This window comes from Engystomops pustulosus, chromosome 3 (assembly GCF_040894005.1).
Source record: "Engystomops pustulosus chromosome 3, aEngPut4.maternal, whole genome shotgun sequence".
NCBI classification, from domain to species: Eukaryota; Metazoa; Chordata; class Amphibia; order Anura; family Leptodactylidae; genus Engystomops; species Engystomops pustulosus.
The window spans coordinates 122439437-122462508 of NC_092413.1; the positions used below are offsets into that span (position 1 = coordinate 122439437).

Below are 23072 nucleotides of genomic sequence, written 5' to 3' on the forward strand. Positions count from 1 at the left end.
ATTTATTTCTTTATGTCCATACCAGATCAGGAATCATTCTGACGATATACCCCATGTTGGTATGTTTTATAATAAGCATCTCTGGGACATTTATTATAACTGACTGATTTCTGGAGGTTATTATCAGGCTACTGCTCAGTTAAAGCTTTCCACAAATGATCTCTGCTCCACAACTTCTATTTTAACAATTTTCCACATTGCCTTAAGCAGCAAGCATAAAAGCAAATCTAAAAGAGACGTGAATTCACCATAGCCTGAAAATCCCAGCCATCTGACGTAGATGGATTTATAGGTTTAGTGGAAATTGCTTTCCCTGCATCCAGATTAAATACTGAGTGGCGTTTCCTTTCTGTATGGGTAAACATCCTTCTAATAATGAGATGACCCACCAATGTCTTAAAGAAAAAACAAAATTTGGTCTTAGTGTTTCCGCTGTGGACTATTTTTGGACCACAGTATTGAAGGTATCATGCTGACTACAAGCTTTGTTGGGATCTGCACTCTATTTGTTCTTTGGGCATCGAGTGTGTTTGCTGAGAACAGATTTCATCTACAGACAAGAGGCATACCTGAAGTATATAAGCACGGCAGGTGAGTACCAGTGCTAACATGGTGCTGTATTGTGACTCATGATACTACATGGCAAAATATACGCAAATTGCAACATGTTTATTTAAAATGATAAAACACCATCTAATTATTAAAATTGTGTGCATTATATTGTATAAAGACATTTTAGGATTTGACATGTACTATCTACATGTCATAATAAGACATTGCATATAACCTGTATGTTCATTAACTTGTATACACATCAAAATGGAACAATACAATCATTTATGTATAAAATTGCATTTGATTGTATATTACTGAGGTACAGATTTTGTGCTTTAATGGGTTAATATAAGCATGGCTGAAATGTGTAAGCTTACCCAGAATGCCTGCAGCACTGACACAGATGTACTGGGTTTTGGGGGGAGGGTCATTTACAGTTATGCGTTCATTGGGTTGCTAGCGGTGCCACATTTAAACTCATTAAAAAAAACCCTTATGTTGCACTTTACTCAACTATTACATAAATAATTGTTGTTAGCTGTCACTTCACATTTCTGTATTTGTTTAGTGTTGTATTCTCAACATGCTAGGAAAACTGCAGATTGTATGGCTTTCTGTGACTTGTCATTTTCAGATCAGCTGGAGACCCGGGGGTGTACTATTGTTAATTTAGTTAGTACAGTATGTAGAAGTTTTTATTTAAGGTGATTGTCTAGAACAAAAAAAAACATGGCTACTTTTTTTGCCAAAAAAGCACAGCATTTGACCATGGATTGTGCATGGACTTTGTAGACCCTTTTACTCCAAAAAAAGCTAAATTGCTGTGCATAACATGCCTCATAGACAGGTGGGGCACTGATTTTGGACAAAATGTTTTAGTTTAATATGGAACCATTTTAAAACTGCACTTGAGGTGTTCTTCCTTTAGTAAACAGATCCATTTTTAGTTTTTTACCAGTTTGTATGGTAAAGATAGAAATATATAATATTCATTGGATAAAAGAACATCAGAAATGAAGGCTTATTTTAAATGGAAAAGGTGCAAAAAATCTATACACAGAGATGAGGTCAATTGCCACTTCAACGAGTTTGGCTAAACTTCAAACAAAAGTTCAGTTTGAGTTCCTGAACTTTTCTAGAACCTGTACCCCTTTTAAATCAATGGGTTACCCAAACTTTGTGAACCCAGGGGCATTGCTAGGGTGGTAAAAGATCAAGGGCACGGGCCCCAATGCATATGTACGCTCTTACAGTAATTCCCCCTCCTGTACAAAACCCCCTCACAAGTGGTTGTGCCAATAACAACTTTACTGAGGGTATATACAGCTACAGAAACCACCGGAGAAATCCCTACTTGTTCCCTGCAATGACTGCGGGTTACATGTCCTCCATCTTCTTCACTAGGCCCTGCATCACCACATCTAATGTTCCTAATTGTCCCTACATCTTGGTTCCCTGACAGTGTTATCCTTCTGCTGCCTCTAACAATCTCCCCCAAATACTGTAAGGCCACGTTCACACGCTTGTCATCAAACCGAGGCCTGCACTAGTGCCACGTGTGAACACGCCCCAAGAAATGTGCCCCACACATCCCCCCAGTAACATGCCTCACACAGTTACCCCCAGTAATATCCCCAACACAGCCACCCATTAATGTCCCCCACACAGCTACCCCAGTAATATGCCCCATACAACCATCAGTAGTAATGTCCCCCATACAACACCCCTGTAATGTGCTCCACGGCCTCCCAGTTATGTCCCCCACAGCTACCCCCAGTAATGTCCCCCACACAGCCTCCCTGTATGTAATGTGCCTACATAGCCCCCAGTAAGTAATGTGCCCACACAGCCCACAAGTAAGTAATGCGCCCACACAGCCCCCCAGTAAGTAATGTGCCCACACAGTCCCCCGTAAGTAATGTCCCCACACAGTTCCCCAGTAAGTAATGTCCCCACACAGCCCCCCAGTAAATAATGTACCCACACAGCCCCCAGTAATGTCCCCCACACAACCCCCAGTAATGTCTCACACACAGCCCCCCAGTAAGTAATGTGCCCACACATCCCCAAGTAAGTTATGTGCCCACACAGCCCCCCATGTTCTCCCCCTTCCCTAGTTCCTATATTGTCTTCCCCCCTCTCCTCACTGGTGCAGCTCTGTGCACTGCTTTCCCCTGCAGGTCATGTGATCGTGACCTCATCACAGGTCCTTCAACCTCCGGGAGAATACTCCCGGAGGCTGCAGCTTCTACTGGGGAAAGCAGTGAGTGCACACATTCTCATCACGTTCTGTGTCCTTGACCTACCACCGTCCATGTGTGAACCAAAAATGTAGTGAGGAGTAGAGTAAAATGGTGGTAATGACAGGGTAATTGGTACGCAAAAAATAGGGTAAGGAAAGTACTTAAAGGGGTATTCTCATCTGGGCAGTGACATTTAATTTAATTCACCTGCCAAATAGATACATTTCTTCAATTGGATGTTATTAAAACAATGTACGTGCGTGAAGATAAATGTATTCATATAGTTCCTTAGAAACAGGATTGAACAGCAGAAAGCTGCCTTTGGATACAACCAACTCAGCTACAGTGATTGTACAAATAAACAAACTATTTAAGCACATGAAATATCCAGGAGTTACTTCATCTCCCAAAGCCTACATTTATGGTGAAATTATCTTTGCACAGATACATTTTCTTTAATAACATCCAACTGGAAAAATGTATTTAAATGGAAAATGAATTAAATTAAATGAAAATGCCCAGATGGGAATAACTATTAAAAAATTACATAAAATAATAAAATAAATGTAAAAAATTGGTACGGGTATACACATACTGCTAGTGACAGTATGGGTATATACACACATTTACTATCACTGAATTATAAAAATGGAATAGGTATGGGTATACACTTGCAGTTATTGTCAATGCGCTATAAGATGCTATGGGCATACAGATGCAGTTACTGTCACTGTGCTAGTGACAGTATGGGTATATACAGGGCCGGCTCCAAGTTTCAGTAGGCCCCTGTGCGACAGTGCCTCAGTGGGCCCCTTTGCAGTGAACCCGTGTGCCAGCATTAAAAATTCAAAAACTAAAACAGTCTCCTGTTCTCTGAAATAGTCCCCAGTTTATCATTCCAAACAGCTGTGTCATGGTCAGGGCAGTTTTGAGGTCATTTAACCAACAGGTCGAACCTAAAAATGTGTGCCCCTCCACTCTGCCAAGTAATAAAACTGAAACTTCAACTCAGCTGCTGCAGAACCTCATAATACACAGTTCAGCTGCTGTAGAACCCCATAATACACACCTCAACACTGCAGAACCTCATAATACACACACCTCAGCTGCTGCGGAACCTCATAATACACATCACTGCTTCTGCAGAACCTCATAATACACACCTCAGCTTCTGCAGAACCTCATAATACACACCTCAGCTGCTGCGGAACCTCATAATACACACCTGAACTGCTGGGGAACCTTATAATACACACCTGAACTGCTGCGGAACCTCATAATACACACCTGAGCTGCTGCACAACCTCATAATACACATCACTGCTGACACAGAACCTTCTCTGCTTCTCATGTACATTTGAGATTAATATCATTCACACATCCACACATGCAGCAAGACATATATACAGTCAGACAGCTACAGATACATGCAGACAGCTACAGATACATGCATACAGACAGACAAGCATGGAGGCAAACACACACACATGTTGATAGACAGATACACATGCAGACAAACACATCATCACACATACCATACACTCAATATATTGATCAGTAATACACATCCATACATGTCACATACCATCACACACCCTGGCATCACACAGAGGAGTCTTCATGCTTCTCCTCCTCCACCGATTTCTGAGCTGCCAGATTTCTGCTTTACTGCAGCTCCATCTAAAGAGGTGATGGGGGGGGGGGGTTAACCTGTAATGTGCTGCATCACACAGGCATCTCTGTAGCCTCTACCTGTGATGTGCTTTGTCCGACTGGGGTGGAACAGTGCAGCACACAGCTTGTCATGACAGGAAGTAAAGATTGAAGATGTGTATAGCGTGTGTGGGCCCCCAGCAGCTCTCTGGGCCCCGGCACTTGCCCAGGTATGCCGGGTGCTGGAGTCGGCTCTGGGTATATACACACAGTTATTGCCCCTGTGGTTTAACCCCTTAACACTCTGCGCCGTAGCTCTACGGCGCAGAGGTATAAGGGATGTATGAAGAGGGCTCACGGGCTGAGTCCTCTTCATACAGAGGTGGGGATTTTTGCATTTTGCACAAAACCCCCACCGTTAATAACCGCAAAGCCGCCGGCGCGCGGGCGCCGCCATCTTTTTTTCCGATCGCTGTGCCCCCGAACGTCATCGGGGGGCGGCGATTGGTTACCATGGTAGCCTTGGGTCTTCTTTTGACACGAGGCTACATGGCTTATGCAGGTTCATTACAATGAGCCAGTGGCTCATTGTAATGTATGACCTGCAAAAATGCCATATATTGCAATACTGTAGTATTGCAGTATATGGTAGGAGCGATCTGACCATCTAGGGTTAATGTACCCTAGATGGTCTAAAAAATAGTGAAAAAAAAAGAAGAAAAAAAGTTTAAAAAATAAAAAAAATTAATAAAATATTAAAAGTTCAAATCACCCCCCTTTCCCTAGAACGGATATAAAACATAATAAACAGTAAAAATCACAAACATATTAGGTATCGCCGCGTCCCAAAATGCCCGATCTATCAAAATATAAAAACTGTTACGGGCGGCGGTGACCTCCGAGGCAGGAAATGGCGCCCAAATGTCCGAAATGCGACTTTTACACCTTTTTACATAACATAAAAAATGAAATCAAAATGTCGCACAGACCTCAAAATGGTAGCAATGAAAACGTCGCCTCATTTCGCAAAAAATGACCCCTCACACATCTCCGTGCGCCAAAGTATGAAAAAGTTATTAGCATCAGAAGATGGCAAAAAAAATTTTTTCTTTTTTTTACACATTCGTTTAATTTTTGAAAATGTATTAAAACACAATAAAACCTATATAAATTTGGTATCACCGCGATCGCACCGAACCAAAGAATAAAGTAGGCGTGTTATTTGGAGCGAAGAGTGAAAGTCGTAAAAACTGAACCCACAAGAATTTTTCCACATTTGGAATTTTTTTTCAGCTTCGCAGTACACGGCATGTTAAAATAAATAACATCACGGGAAAGTAAAATTTGTTACGCACAAAATAAGCCCTCACACAGGTCTGTACACGTAAAAATGAAAAAGATTTTTGAAGTTGGAGAGCGAGAAATGAGCCGAAAAACCCTGCGTCCTTAAGGGGTTAAAATAGTATGGCTATACACACATGCAGCTAATGTCACTGTGATTTAAGGCCATATAGGTGAACACATGCAATTACTGTCATTGGTATAGGTATACACACAGCTAATGTCACTGTAGTAGAAAACAGTATGGGTATACATACACAGTTATTGCCACTAGAAGACATTATGGGAATAAACACGCAATTACGGTCACTTTGCTATAAGGCAGTATAGGCATACACACGTAGCTAATTTTGCTGTACTAAATTACAGTATGGGTATACACACTTTTTCAAGTAATTTTCAATGCATTGGCTGCAGCAGCTGTATTCCATTTTTGCTCAATTCTGGAATGCAGCTGCTGCCAAACTAAATTTTATCTTTAGCCAAATTTTCAAAAGGCTACTGGGTGGTGTAGTAGCCTTAGGGAAATCTAGGGGCAAAGTCTACTCCACACACCCAGTAGGTGCTTCATCCCCGCCGCCACTTGTCTCTTTATTTACTGAGCATCTCTGGCAGTAAGCGAGCTCTGGGCAAGTGCAGTAGCTCCTGTTCCAATGCTGCAGACACGCCTGACTCTCCTGAGCTCTGCACATGCGCAGTAGCTCATATTTGTCTGCTGGCAAATTCCTGTTATGTCACTACTAAGGAGGGTATGGGTGTACACATGCAGTTATTGTCACGCCTCTAAAAAAAGGGGTAATTATAAATATTTCTATCTGTCCATCTAATAGTAGCTAATTATTAAATTTCCCAAGTTCCTGTCTGATTGTCTCTTTCTCCAGCTGAAGCTTCTCTGTTGTTCTCTCCTGGCTGTACTGCCACTGGGACACATACTGGGCAATGCTGTGGTTGCTAGGGGCTACACGATGCTTGACTAGCTGCTCAGAAGCCAATTTTGGATAAGCCAAACCTGAACAGTTACCCAAACTCATAATGTTAAGCATGAACCCAAACTGTGCAGTTCAGTTTCACTCATCACTAGTCACCACTTTAATAAAAAGTTGCAAGGTACAAGATTTTCTAATATAAATTACATTGCTTTGAATTTCCGATGTAGATAAAATAACAAGCTTAGCCCTTTATTGCATGACTTTTATGACTTAAAAGTTCGTAATAATGCTGTTACAGGTATGTGAAGAATGCTCGCACGCTGAGCCCTCTTTATACATGGTGGGTCAACTTTGGTGTCTCACAGGCTGAGCCCACTTCACTTTGATAACATCATTGCTCCCCGTGATGTTATCCACGACCTGTCATTGGGCATTAAAACGTATCTAAACTTTTGCATAACTTAATATACTTAAGATAGTTTTAATATAACTTTTTAATACACTTCTTTGGAGAAATGTATTTCTATGTCCTTCTTTTTCCCCCGTCTTTCTTCCTTATTTAGGCAGTTTGTGTAAATTAGCTTTTTATTCCATATTTGACTGTCAGCTAATACTAACTTTATTATCTTCTTATCTAATGACTTCAGTTACTATATTGCAATATCTCCTGAATAAAGAGTTAAATCATCTAGCGAAATATTCTCTAGCTATTAAAAGAGTTTACCTTTAAAGGCCTTTTTTTAATCTATTTGCTGTAAACGGTGAGACGGTTTTCAGATAAAAGGCTCACTAAATGAGAAGAAAGGACTAGAAAAATGGACAGAAAAGCTGTTTTATTTAAAGGAAATCTACCACCAGGATGAAGGATTTTAAACCATGCACTTACATGCTGATGTGTACCCCCTCTGGTAGGATCCGCTCTTCTTTTAGCTTCTTATGCCCTTTTTTATGAAAAAAAGGCTTGAAAAATTATTCAAATTAGCTCCAGGGGCTCCAGGCTCTATAGGTGTAAATTGAGCCTGGTGCCCCTCAGGTTCATTTGCATAAGTTTAAAAGAAGAGTGTATTTTGTCAGAGGGGGCACACACCAGTATGTCAGTGTGCATGGTTTACAACCCTTGATCCTGGTGGTAGTTTACCTTTAAATATTAACAAACTTTTACAATATGAACTGCTCTATTTATTTGTTAAATAAAATGATTCTTTAAGTGCTGTTGTGTGTGCATCCTGAACGTATCTTACAATTTTAAAAAGAAAAAGAATCCTCAAACTATATAGAAAAAACTTGTTCAACAGGGAGACAATGAGGCATTACCTAGCAACAATCATATTGGGGCACACTTGCTTAGCCGTCCGATGGAGTTCACCGAAAGTGCATTGTCTGACAATAATGCACTGTGCAGCGATTCACTAAGATTGTGCGCCAGATATCCTGCATGTGTCACTTCCCCGCTCAGGTCTGACAGAGTTCACCATCTTTTTAGTGGTGCATGTAAGTGCTTGCAACACAATTTGAATGTTAAATCCCGCTTTCAGTCCAAATCAGTCGGATCATCCGACAGCATGCCCCCTAATTAGTGTCTCATGGAAGCCAGCTCAGCTCCACCAAAAAAGAATAGCGTGTATTCTCGACTGGGCATTCACATTCAGTTTCATTAATCTGCCATGTATAAACATTTCTTCAATTAGATGTTATTAAAAATGTTCCTGTGTGAAGATAATTTCTCATAAATGTATTCATATGGTCCTTAGAAACAAGACTGTGTCCCTGGATAGGGCCACCTCTGCTGGAGGGATTGCACAAAGAAACAAAAAGTTTTTGTATATGAAATGTCTGGGAGTTACTGTATGTCCTACAGCCGTCCTGTGGTAATGAACGCTGAAGCCAGGTGGTCAGGCAGGACTTATTAGCGCATGTCTGGCCACTGCTGCCAAAATGTGAGGTGGTCGTATCCAGGGAAGCAATCTCATTTTTAAGGGACAACATGACTACATTTATGAGAAATTATCTTCACACTGGTGGATTATGCTAAGAGATTGTGTCCTCTCATTATGCCCCCACCCTCAGGGGCGTAACTACAGCAGTAGCAGCCATAGCAGCCACTATGAGGCCCACAGTGTCAGGGGGCCCCATCATCTGATCTGACCCTAAAGAATGGATGATGTGCACCAATATATACATATTATGCTGCACGTTGTAGACCATAATATGTATATAACAGCATATATGATGTATATATACTGTATATCTGTGTGTATCTGTGATGTGTATGTACTGGATTTGTGTTTATATGCTGTATATATAGAGCACTGTATGTGTGCGATTATATAAATGTGTGTGTATGAGTAAAGAGCTGTATGTTTATGTATATAGGTATATAAATGTGTGTGTATATAAGTGTAGTTTGTATATTTTTAAGTGGGAAGGAGGCCCCATTCAGGACTGTGCTATGGGGCCCTGCCTCTCATAGTTACCCCCTGCCCACCCTCTTTATTGATATACAGAGATTCAAACAGATAGAATGTTCACAAGATTTTGTCTTTGGACACAGCTAGACCTTGGTGAGGAAAGACTGAGCAGTGATTGAGTGTTACATATGGAGGGGAAAAGGACAAAGCATGGCTAAGGGTTGGATGCAATAGGACTGTGCAGAGAGCTTCTGGAGTTTCTGAATGTAACTCACACAGATTTTATTGAGGTAGTAATAAATGAGCTGTGCATAACCATCTATGAGAACTGCCTGGTACAGAGGGTATGAACAAGAGCTACCTCCTAGACCACCGTCACACATACACATCCTGGTAAGCTATATAGACAGCGCCTATGACTTATGTGATTATGCCATGCTCTGTATGATGCCAGCCAGAGATTGTCCTAGTATTAGCAGAGTCTCTGGTCTGTTTTGTCACACAGCACATGTGTGGCCTCACTTACAATCTAGGCATAACAAGTAGAGGTGCCAAGTCTGTTTGGGCTGTGTATTGAGCAGCACAGAGAGGAGGGAGGGATCAGGGCAGCAAAAGTGGTGTTCTGGGAGCTAGAGGTTAATTTCCCATTGGAAATATACAGGGTTAACTTCATACATTTAATATTTATAGGCAACAAATCGTTAAGTAGGGCAATCCTGCGCTGATTTTGGACTCTGGGCAGATGTGGTTGCACAAACAGACAACATAATTTAAAATATTCCTGTATAAATTGGCATTTTTATTTTAAATGGACTGGATCCTCTATTGGTCATATACAGGTTCCCCGTAGAGTGAACTCAAGACCTGTGACATGCAGTCTGAGGAGATTGTGGCTGGTATTGGGGGCACTAAACTGTCATTAGGTTGCTTATATGTTTTGCTGTTTTGTTGCAATGGAGAACCGTTGGGGTATCCGATTTATTTAATCTGACCTCCAGACTACAAGAAACTTTACCACAAATTAAATTGTTTTTTTTTGGCCCTTGGTCTCCAAATACCTGCATGCTTGAGGCTCTTGAAAAATCTCAAGGTATATCCTAACTATATATCCTAACTGTGTATATAATTGTTTATCGGTATATATAAATTTATATGTTACAGTTAACTCTATACTAGAGAAAAATTTGCTGAATTGGGTCATTTGACTATCTAAAGAGGTTTAAATAAATACAACAAAACCCAATGAAATCAATCACAAAATGGAGCTTAAATAGTTTACTTTTATGATTCACAAAATGTTATAGGCTTTCTAAAGCAGGCTGAGTTATCTCCAAGATACAAGATTCCATGATCCCTCAGTTCTCAGAACAGCTTTTCCCTGTTATTCTCTGCTCCTAGTGATGATCTAACAGACTGTCCTGTTCTGTTACCATAGTAATGATGTGTGTAACTGCCACTAGTGCACATTGCCTCAGCCTCCCTGAGATGACGTCTTACCACAACTCCATACCGGATGTCTCACATACATTACTGGTGTACCATGCACCAGCACATTATACATCCCACATTTATAAGTATGACCTGTCATGTGCTGATTGCCTCCATGTTAATCATTATCATGTAGTTCTCTCCATGTCAAAACCATCTCTCCCCTCCAACATACAATCCCATGAAAAACACACTTCTCCCTTACAAGGTTCTGTCTGGCATTTGGTATTGTTCCATTCTTCCACAAACAGCACCACAGCTGACTACAGTTTGTGCTGTAAAAACATGACCCTTTCCCTGCCAGGCATTTCAGGAAATTTTGTTGCATTATTGGGCAGAGCAACTTTTACCTTTTGGACGAATACAAATAAAACCAAAATTACAGCATAAAGAGTTGTACTAAAGCCCAACAAACCATATATTTTATTAAAGCTGACATTTCCATATTTTTAAAATTGCATTAAAGAATTTATAGACATAGACATGCGATTTTGATTATAAGTGTAACATTTTATAAAAAATGCATAAAAATGTACTTTGATGGCAAAATATGTGCCCCAGAGAATATATATAGCTTTATATCTCCTAAATGTGATAAATGAACATATGCAGATTTCACACAGATACCTCATAGTCATATGTCCACATCAGTCACCATAATATCACTAAAACTGAAACAAACTGTCATGAACCCCACACCCCGGAGTCCAAACACAGGGTGCACCTACTCTATGGAGTCCCATAATTAAGCCCTTAAATTCTGCCCACTTCCACAAAATGGCGTCCTAATGCTAAATTTACCCCACGCGTTCTGCACCCAGGCAATCCATTGCCACCAACTACGAGTTACTTATACAATGAAGGCCGTAGGCACCTCAACCACACAGACGATGCACACTGATTATATGTATGTATACATACAAAACATACAAACAGTTATGGGAAAAAAGAAACAATATTACCCTTACTAACAGATAGCAAGTGGCAAATTGGCCGGAGGACACGTTACGGAAAGATCCAGTCTAATGTATAGAGTCCTCAGAACTGAAAAATCTCATGTGGACGTTTTACTAATTTAAAGCCAGTGGGTTTTTGACCCCTACCCCTGGCTGTGATATCACTGTGTGGGGGAGTTTCTCATATCCTCCCTCCCCTTAGAGAGGTTCTATTAAAACCCATAACTTCTGATTGGAAGATGTCACAATTGTGCCAATGGTGCTCCCAATCACCAGGGTACCTCGCTACCTTTCACCCCATACCAAACTTGGGGGTCTGGGGCTAACATTAGAGGTATTATGCCATGGACTTGGTTCCCCTGCAGCTAGGCTTTTGATACTTGGGACACAAGGGTATCTAGATCCTATAACCCCTCCCCCCTTAACTGGGGACCCATAATTATGAATTATTCCCCAGTTATGGACAGCTACGATATTTCTTTGTCTCTCATAGTTGTTTAGGTGGCAAAGCAACATACAGGTTCACTATTCCTTTCATCCCCAGAGATGAGCTAGCAGAGGTTTGAATTTTTCCACTTGGGGTAGAGAAACCACCTAATCTTTGGTCATCAAGGAATCTCCTTGGGTGCTGACTCCAACTAGCCTTCCTGCCAGTTGTAAACGTAATTAACATTTGCTCCTCTAGTCAGTCATAAATTTAAGAAGACGCAATGAAAATAGAAAAAAAAACACAAATGTACACTTGGTGCAATATTAAAATGTACAGTTGGTGCAATATTACCACACCTCTCTCCGTAGATTTGGCATGGGATTTTGATATTATAATTAATATTCCAAGACAACGTCCGCCAACTCTCCCTGGAGTGACAACCCCATACCTGTGTTGTCATACCTGCCTCTCACTTTGTGCTGGAGGGTGAAGTCATACCGCTGTAGGGCTAGTCCTCATCTCAGCAGCTGCAGTTTCTGTAAGGCCCACAGAATGGCCAAACATACCCTTATGGTGGTGGCATAGGCCACCTCTTCCAGTAGTAGTTTCCTACTCAGGGGTAATATCCTTGGCCTCAGTGTCCCCCCACCTACTGGATATCCCAGGTACTGCATCTTAGTCATGCTTTTCTGACACTTTCCCGGCTTGATTGTCAGACTGGCTTTCTGGGTGCACTGGGACAGACATGTCCAGGGCTCCCCCAGATCTAACAGATAACATGGTAACGTTGTCCAGGTAGGCAACCGCTGAACCTTCAGACTTGTTTATTCGGGTGTTTTGGTTATGCCACCGACATGACTTTGGACTCATAGGGGCAAATTTACTTACCTGGTCCTGTTGCGATCCCCGATTCGGACAGTCCGACAAAGGTGAAGTCCAGGGCGATTCACGAAGCTCATGCACCCGTGTTCCTGCATTCGTCACTTCCCCGCCGAGGCCCGTCGGAGTTCACCTTCTTCTTCCCGGTGCTTGTAAGCGCGTGTCTTGCAACACAATTTGAAATGTTATATCCCGCGCGAACTCCGAATCCGTTGGGTTGTCTGACGGCCCGCCCACCGATTTGTGTCACGTGCAAGCCAGCGCTCATGCGCCAAATTCTGATCGCATGCGCCAAAATCCCCTGTTGAATGAGGCGCAAAACCGAAATCGTCGGGAAACCCGGTGAAAATGCGCTCCGCGGACCCTTAGTAAACGAGCCCCATCTGGATTGCTAGCTCTTCATTTTTTCCAGGTGTCAGTGAACATTTGCCCCTTAATTTACAATGTTACTCAGTTTTAGTTTAGCTCCTCTCACGTCCAAGGCGGGTCAGTGCAAAATCCCAGAGTGTGGACGGGGATTCTCTAGGCAGACACATTGGGGCAAATTTACTTACCCGGTCCATTCGCGTTCCAGCGGCGGCTTCTCCGCTCTGGATTCGGGTCCGGCCGGGATTTAATAAGGTAGTTCTTCCGCCGTCCACCAGGTGGCGCTGCTGCGCTGAAAGTAAACTCATCGCGCCGGAATGCACCGAGCTGGACCAGGTGAAGGTAAGCGGTCCTTATGCGACACATTTTCGGTTTTTAAATGCGGCGGTTTTTCCGAATACGTCGGGTTTTCGTTCGGCCACGCCCCCCGATTTCCGTCGCGCGCATGCCAGCGCCGATGCGCCACAATCCGATCGCGTGCGCCAAAATCCCGGGGCAATTTAAGTACAAGCGGCGCAAAACGGAAATATTCGGGTAACACGTCGGGAAAACGCGAATCGGGCCCTTAATAAATGACCCCCATTATGATAAATCTAGTTCTGTGGCATCTTCTGACATTGTACTAACACACCGAAACATAGAAGGAGAGAGATGAGACAGATCAGAGAAGATAAGAAGATGAGATACATGAGATTCATATTACACAGAGGCATGACAGACAGAGGCTGACAGACTTTTTCACTGCCAGTAGTGATGTGTCGTTAGCAAATGAGCCAGCTTTAAGAGTTGGCTCTTGTTCAGGAACAACCCTGCCCGTCTCACTTAAACCTGCCCCTAACCGGCTGACCATGCCCCCTTAACCCAATACAAACAGGTTAAAAGTGGAGTGGCGTGGGGTGATTGACTGGCCTGTGGGTCCCTATTATATATTTAATAGGAAGCCGTTCAGGAGCCAGAAGAGCAAGCTCTTCTTAGTGAGTGGAGCCTAATGAGCCAGCTCAATAAGAAGAGTCATAGTATCATAGTTTATACAGTTGAAAAAAGACACTTGTCCATCAAGTTCAACCAAGGAATTTAAGGAATTCCATGAGGAAGGGATTTAGGGGAAACAATTCTATATAACATAACCATCAATATTATTTAGGTGTAAAAAGGCATCTAGACCCTTCTTGAAGCTCTCTGCTGTCCCTGCTGTGACCAGCGCCTGAGGCAGGCTATTCTACAGATCGACGGTTCTCATAGTTAAAAAGCCCTGTCGCCTCTGGTGATTAAACCTTGATTTCTCCAGAAGGAGACAGTGTCCCCTCATCTTTTGATTTGATTTAATCTAAAACAACCTACCACCATATTTTTTGTATGGAACATTCATATATTTATATAAATTAATCATGCCCCCTCATAGTCGTCTCTTTTCCAGACGAAATAAATCTAGTTGTTTTAATCTTTCCCCATAACTAAGACCCTCCATACCCCTTATAATTTTTGTGGCTCTACGTTGAACCCTTTCCAGCTCCAGGGCATCCTTTTTATGGACCAGTGCCCATAACTGGACAGCATATTCCAGGTGAGACCGAACCAATGCCTTGTAGAGTGGTATTATTAAATCCTTATCAAGAGAGTCCATACCACTTTTGATACATGACAAGTACCCAGGTACTTCTCAACAACGGACTCTCCCAGATCTACTCCCCCAAGGACATATTTTGCCTATGGATTACTAGCCCCCAGGTGCATAACCTTACATTTATCCACATTGAACCTTATTTGCCCAGTGGATGACCAAACATTCAGTTTGTCCAAGTCACCCTGCAGCCTATGAACATCCTCCATTGACTGTATTACACTACACAGCTGTGTGTCATCTGCAAAAATAGACAAAGTGCCATTAATACCTACCTCTATATCATTAATAAATATATTAAATAGTAGCGGACCAAGCACAGAACCCTGGGGTACACCACTCATAACTGGTGACCATTCCGAGTAGGAATCATTGATCACAACTCTCTGGATACAATCCTTCAGCCAGTTTGCACATGGTTTCTGCCAAACCAATAGACCTTATTTTACCCATCAGGCGTGTATGCGGGACAGTGTCAAATGCCTTTGCAAAGTCCAAGAACACAATATCCACAGCGGCTCCTACATCCAGGCATCTGCTTACCTCTTCATAGAAGCAGATCAGGTTAGTTTGACAACTTCTTTTCTTAGTAAACCCATGCTGGCTGTCACTTATTATACTATTTGATGTCTCATACTCCAGTATATAGTATTTTAATAACCCTTCCAATATTTTCCCCACAATCTAAGTTAAGCTTACAGGTCTGTAATTGCCTGACGAAGTTCTAGAGCCCTTTTTATATATTGGCACCACATTTGCCTTGCCCCAGTCACTTGGCACCACACCAGACATTACGGAATCCCTGAAGATTTTAGACAGCGGTACAGTAATAACAGAACTGAGTTCTTTAAGAACTCTGGGGTGTAACCCATCTGGTCCAGGAGCCTTGTACACATTTTATTGAGCTTAGATTGAATCATGTCTACATTCAGCCAGTCTAGTATATTACAGGATGCATGACCCGCACTGGCACCACCCACATCAGAAGTTCTTTCTTCTATCGTATAAATGGAGCTAAAAAAAACCATTAAGTATCTCCGCATTCTCTTGGTCTCCAGTCACTGATGCCCCATTTTTAGAATAAAGGGGTCCAACCTGTTCTGACCCATTTTTCTTTTGTATTGATATACCTAAAAAATTTCTTGGGATTTGTTTTGCTATCTTTAGCCACCTCTCTTTTATTTTGTATTTTGGCTGATTTGATTTCCTTTTTACAGATTTTGGTAAGTTTTTTGTAATTATTGAATGCCAGTCAGATGCATATTTTTTGAATGCCCTCTTTTTCTCATTAATTGCCCTTTTAACTGTACCTGTAGAGTCGTTATTCCCATCACTAATTGCCAGCTCAGCTACATCTGACAGATATGTGCCTGCCTCCTCTTCCCCGGGATCACATATTTCCTTGTAGTTTGTAGATTGCAGTTTCTCTTTCCTTATGATGTGCTCACAGGAAGTGAATGAGTGATTGTCTGTGAGCTCCGTGCAGGCACTGAAGGGGGCGGGTCTACAGGATCATAGCATAAAGAGACAGAAACTCATCAAGCATGGCTGTCACACAGGTATCCAAGATGGCCACCGACCCTAAAGTCAGAAGTTACAGGGTCATATCTGAGGGCAACTGAAATTGTTTACAGCAGGACTGATAGAGACAGGTTGTACTTATATCTGTGAAAATCTGTATTTTTGCTAATAACAGTGAATTAGAGAATGTGTTATTTTATTAACCTGAGTACATATAAGATACTTGTCTGCATGGGAATACCCCTTCAATTATTTCAATGTATCTTAGGTTTTTTTCACCACGACATATGATGAGTTGCCTTTTTAGTTTCACTTTTGGGACTTTTTGTGGTGTGCAACTTTTTAGTCCCAAATAGTAGTTTACCAAAAGTAAGTCTGGGTCTAGCATTCTCTGTTTTGCACCTGGCTACAAAGATAAATCCGGAAAACTAGATTAAATCCTTGAGGCAGCTAAAAAGTGGCAAACTGCAAAAAATCACACAAAATAATGAAAAAGGAAGCAATAGGAGTGATACATGTCCACCAATGAGCTGCAATTCAATGTATTACCTGTTTATGGAAGGAAGCAGATATGTTTTTCAGATGCAAGGCAAAACATATAAATCCACCAACAAGCAATGTTAAAAAAAATTCACCTGCAACATACAGTTGTAAAAATAAGGCAACCACCTGAATCCTTCCAACATAGTCCCAGGTAAATGCATCCCTTCTGTCCTCCAGTCTCCAGCATTCAGTCCCATGTAAATGTATCTCTTCTATCCCCCATTCCCCTAGGATGCAGCCCCATGTAAATGTATCCCTCCTATCTCTTCAGCCCCAATGAATGACATCACTATTGTCCATTTCCCACAGATATCCAGTCAAGTCCTGCCTCACACATCTTCACTTTTCTGTTCCATCAACTAACCTCTCAGCACAGAAATCTTAGGCTTCCCACTTATCATCATAGGCCCCCAGTGACATCAAACCCACTGCAAGCAACCCACTATAGCAATGATGGTTAACCTTTTAGAGAGCAAATGCCCAAACTACAACAAAACCCACTTCTTTATCACAAAGTGCAAATACAGCAATTTAAGCAATAACGTATTGCTCCCTGCTTTGTCACAGCTTTCAATTGTATTGGTGTCCTGAGGACACCAAAACAGGACAGATGATTAAATTCAGATTATTATTGTAATCAGCCTCTAAAGTCTAGGGCCCTCTGAAGAGTAAGAATTGCAAAACGTCGATCAGGAGCGCAATGAAAATTCAGCCCTGTCCACACCTCCAAGTATGGTAGCCAAGGATGTGTTGCTTTAAAAGTACTGAGCTGTGTGGCATGAGAATGCAGGAGGAGGCAATGAGTTTTGTCTTGTGAACTTTATGCTTGGGTGATGGCCTGGGTTCCCATAAAGAGGGCTCCGAGTGCCACCTCTGGCACCCGTGCCATGGGTTCGCCACCACAGTATAGGTCACATAACCTTCCTAGGCAGGTACAGGACATGTGATGTAGGCATGTGACCAGCAGTCATCTTCCGTCCTGTGTCTGCTCCACAGGGACAAAATCAATGGCCTGATTGAAGAGCCAGTAGCATTTTAATTCTTCATTATAGTGTATTTCCAGAACATTTTTCAGCTATGGGGAGCAAAATTACATATTAGCTTATATTTGAATGAATATTAATTATACTTTTTCCTAGAATATCCATTTAAATCTATAAATAAGTAAAATGATCAATCATTTCCAGTATGATAACAGGGAGGCCTGTAATTGAACCACATGAGAAATTGGGGCACTTCTATTTCTATAAATGGTCAGGCAAAAGTATGAGTTTAATTGATTAACCAGTTTGTACTGCTGTATGACAATTTTTGCTTATAGGCTCACCGGCAGAGCCCTCTCCACACACGGCAGGTGTCAGCCGTATTACACAACTGACAGCTCCCGATAACTGCCGTAGTTGGTGCTGGCAATATAAAATAAAGATTATTCCTGCCAGTGAAACCTGTAATGGAAAATAACTTAAAAATGTCTGAATCATCATTTAAAAATTTAAATAAAATCTCATCGAAAGGTTGCACAGTTCCCAAAATAGCATAAATGAAAATGTTAGCTTATCCCACACAAAATAATTATTAAACTCAGTACACGGAACTATGAATACGTTATTGGCATCAGAATCTGGTAAAAAAAAAAATTTTGCATTAAAACATGATAAAACCTCTTGTCTCTTCATGATTGTACCGACACAATTAATAAAGGGGAGATCATATTTGCACCATACTGAAAATAAAAAAAAAATATTTTTTTCCAGCTGCCCTGTACACTGCACAAAATATAAAATGATGCGACATAAAAGATTGTCTGACAAATTACAAGCCCCACTATGTTTCTGTAAATGGGAAAAAACATATGGCTTGTAACTGAAATTTTTAAGCATATCTACTGATAAACAGATAACTTCAGTGCAGCTAGCAACCTGAATGCCCTTGACCAATGGTGAAGTATGTAAACAGATGGCTTTCACTGTTTGGTACCTTCAAATGGTGATGAAAATAGGGCAGATTAATAAGAGAAACATTAGCTTTGATAGCAATATACATAATCTGCAACATCACAAAATCATAAAAGGTTGGCAGTAATTTGTCTGAATGTAGAACATCATAAAAAGCCTCATGCATGTGAAGATTTTGGGGGTCATTTACTAAGGGCTCGATTCGCGTTTTTCCGGCGTGTTACCCGAATATTTCCGATTTGCGTCGATTTTTACTGAATTGCCCTGGGTTTTTGGCGCACGCAATCAGATTGTGGCGCATCGGCGTCAGCATGCACGCGACGGAAATCGGGGGGCGTGGTCGAACAAAAAACCGACGGATTCGGAGAAAACTCCGCATTGAAAAAAAAAAGTGTCGTGGGACACGCACTTACCGTCACCAAGTATAGCATCGTGAACTCCGGCGGGCCTCGGCAGACTTCAGCGCAGCAGCGACACCTGGTGGACGTCGGAGGAACTACCTTAGTGAATCGCTGAAAGACCCGAATCCACCGCAGAGAACGTGCCGCTGGATCGCGAATGGTAAATCTGCCCCTTTGTCTTCATTACATATACAATTCTTCTAACATGTTTTCATGTTCTCTCCTTGCGAATTTTTTTTTAAAAAAACTATATTTCTTGCATTTGTCATCAGTTAGTACCCCCTAACAAGAATGTGAAAGAAACATTTTAGACATTTTTGCTAATTTATTGAAAAGGAAAAACTTAAATTCTGCATGGATTTAAGTATTTAAACCATTAACTATAACACATTAAATTTAATTCTGGGTCCTCCAATTTCACACAATCATCTTTGAGATGTGTCTACACTATGTTTGGAGTTCACTTGTTTCAAATTAATTTGATTGGACATGATTTGGAAAGAAACACCCCTGCCAACGTGGAGTCTCAAAGTATCAAGGCATTTCAATCAGTGCAAAAAAACAAGCTCTGTGGAGTGAAGAAATGTCTATAGTGATCTGTGGAGATGCAGATGTTAAAAAAGTTGAAAATAATCAGCTTGATCGAAAGTTCTCAAGAACATGGTGGTTGTTCGTTCTAATGTTATGAGAAAGGGGTTTTCCCAAAACATGTCAACGAGGACCATATTCTTTTTCCTTTATATACTTTTTTATTATTTTCATAAATTACTAGATATTATTATTTATATATGTAGTCGAGTCAACCTTTGGCCCCAAACGTCTTCCATTTAAGGATTATGGAGGCCACTGTGCTCTTAGGAACCTTGAGTGCTGCAGAAATTCTTTTGTAACCTTGGCCAGATCTGTGCCTTGCCACAATTCTGTCTCTGAGCTCTGCAGGCAGGTAATTAGAACTCATAATTCTCATATGCGCTGACATGCACTGTGACCCGTGAGGTTTTATATAGACTGATGTGTGCCTTTCATAAACAAGTTTAATCAGTTTAATTAAACATAGCTGAACTCCAATGAAGGAGTAGAACCATCTCATGGAGGATCGGAAGGAATTGCACAGGATGTAAGATAAATATGAGTGTCACAGCAAAGGGTCTGAATACTTATGATCATGTGATATTTTAGTTTTTCTTGTTTCACAAATTAGCAAATATATCTACATTTCTGTTTTTCTGTCAAGATGGGGTGCAGAGTGTACATTAATGAGCAATAAAAGAACATTTTTGATCTTACCAATTGGCTGAAATGAAACAAAGAGTGAAAAATTTGAAGGGGTCTAATGGATGATCAGGCAGATATATATTGCAGCCACTAAGTAATTTTTTGGGGTCAGGTCAAGAATTGTCAGAACATATAGTATAGGAAGGTAATTTTAAATGATGTGTGTAATTGTTTATGGGTTTATGGGATATCCCTTAGTAGTAGTTTTTTGGTTTGTGAATTAATGTGACCAAGGTTTATATTCAGAAATCCTCCTAGCTCTATTCAATACTGTACGGGTGTACTCGATTGTAGATCTTGCCTCGGAGGATGCATTGCAAGGTCTTATACTGAATTTATATACGATGCAAGAATTCCCTTCTTCCCCCCTAAACAGCAGTGTATATTTACATTTCACATATTGAGCAGGTCAAACACGTTTATTTCACATGTTTCTGCAATATTTAAAACTGTGAAGGCACTATAACGGCCTGGCAAAAGAAATTGAAAAGCTACTTATAGTATTTTCAATACTATAAGTCTGTTCAAAAGAGAACAGGCTTTGCCTTACTGAGTTTGATAAATGGGTTACAATATAACACAATGAGAAGCATTAGTAAGGAGCTTTTAGAGGCTTTGCCAAGGGTTCGACAAAGTAAAATGCTAAATTCTCTGGATTATACTATGAAAATAGGTTTGGGAAGAATGTTTGTACAAACTGATGACAAAAATGTTTCCAACAAGACGTATACCATGTAATCATTTAATCTATTGTTGGTTTGTTCATTACAGTAGGCCACAAAGGCACAGAAGGGAGGTAGAAGAAGAGACGCACAAGCAAGGCAGGTATGCTAATTCTTTCCATTTTAACAAATGCCTCTTTATCAGGTAATGTGTAAGTATTCACATAGCATATTAATATAGCCATAGCAACTGGAAGAAGTCATATGGAATTTCCTCGTGTATAAGCTTATCACAAACATGAACCAGTGTCTTAAAGTGTGAGATCTACCTATATGATCTACCTGGTATTAAAAATAAGCTATTCCAAAAACATCATGTGTGACTTGAAGCTTCCCTACCAGTGTAGGATTCAAGGGCCAGGTTTTCTTTACAATTAAATTTGATATTTTTTCATTTTTACCCATCATTTTCTATCCTTTAAAAAAAACTTTCCGTAATTAACCAAATACGAGGCGTTACTGTGTTAAAGTCCAATACACACCATTTATAATAACACAGAATGCCATAAAGCCTGTATTCTTTTTTTTTCCAAAAGGTGACTTTATTGTATTTTATTATATTTACTGACATAACAAGAATAATAAAAATAACACTCAATATACAAAATATCTTTGTACCATATAAAAAAACATTTACTTCATATTCACTTATAACACAATATAACCACTGATCCTCTATTTTCCCTCCCCCTCCCTTCACTTCACCCTCCCCCCCCCCTCTCTTTCCTTGCCTCCCTACCCCTTGTGGCTAGCGGATATAAAATAAAGAAAAAGAAAAAAAACACAGAAAAGGTCTTGGAGGGGAGCTAACCCTACCATCGTTTTCTTTTTTTTTCTTTTTTTAATATATTGGTAATTCTCTCCCCAAATCAACTTCCCATATTTCTGTTTTCAAATATGCAATCTCATACCTCCCAATCATTTTCACCAGATCTAACCAAATTGGTGGCTCTTTACAACCCCATTTCCTGACCACTAACAATTTCCCCCAAAACAACATTTAATTCCGTCTGTCTCTTTCAACCCTGGAAAACCTCTCTAAATTAGTCACCCCAAATAGGGCTTCCACCCTTGACACCCAACTATTCCCTTTAGACCTCACTTCCACTTCCTCTATCAGTTTTTGGTTCCAGAATCTGGAAAGACCTGGTGGTAGCATGCTACAGCAACACCAACCTGTGGTGGGCTATGGTGAAGACCAGGTGCCACTTAGATTCCGGTTCCAGGTGTTGGCTTGTGTCATCGTTCGCGGTGGTCCAGGGGGTTCACTACCCCAAAAGCCTGACACCAATTCACAAGCAGCCATCTTCGGCGGCGCCATCTTGGCAGTGCATCTTTTCCCATGTGCCACTACAAGTACACAAGATTCAGAGGGGGAAGAGACAATGGAGCAATCTGGTGCTTTTCAGATAATATTTTGAAAAACAAGAATTAGACATGTTCTTAAAATAAAGTCCCCTTGTTCCCTTATGGTTCAATTCTGGTATAATTCTTTCGCACTTAAAAATAGTTGTACTTGGGAAAAAGTACTTGGGTATGACCAAGGTCAGGTATGACCTGTAGTCTGTTATTTATACACCCAGGACAAACTAGTAACAACTACCAGGTGTTAATCAAGAGGGCGGAGAGACACAGAAAGGAGTCAAGAAGTCTCCAGTGAGAGCAGGGAAACAGTTTTGCATTTACACATACCAATAAACATGAAAGGTAAAGAAAAAAACAAGAGATACTGGGACTTTTGGTGCTGAATAAAGCTGACATACCAATAAACATGAAAGGTGTAGAA

The 23072-nt window shown here is 40.9% G+C and overlaps 1 protein-coding gene across 2 annotated transcripts in view; it reads left to right on the forward strand.

Annotated features, from left to right (window-relative positions):
• The first annotated feature begins 238 nt into the window (after positions 1-238).
• Positions 239-23072, forward strand: part of LOC140121862 (gamma-aminobutyric acid receptor subunit rho-1) — a 71337-nt gene continuing 48503 nt past the window's right edge. Inside the window, exons 1-2 of one of the 2 annotated variants that reach the window (XM_072141968.1) lie at positions 239-591; positions 21336-21389. In XM_072141968.1, the coding sequence (XP_071998069.1) occupies positions 470-591; positions 21336-21389 (176 nt within the window). In that variant the 5' untranslated portion in view covers positions 239-469. The remainder of the gene's footprint in view (positions 592-21335; positions 21390-23072) is intronic. The other variant, XM_072141970.1, reaches the window with a different exon arrangement.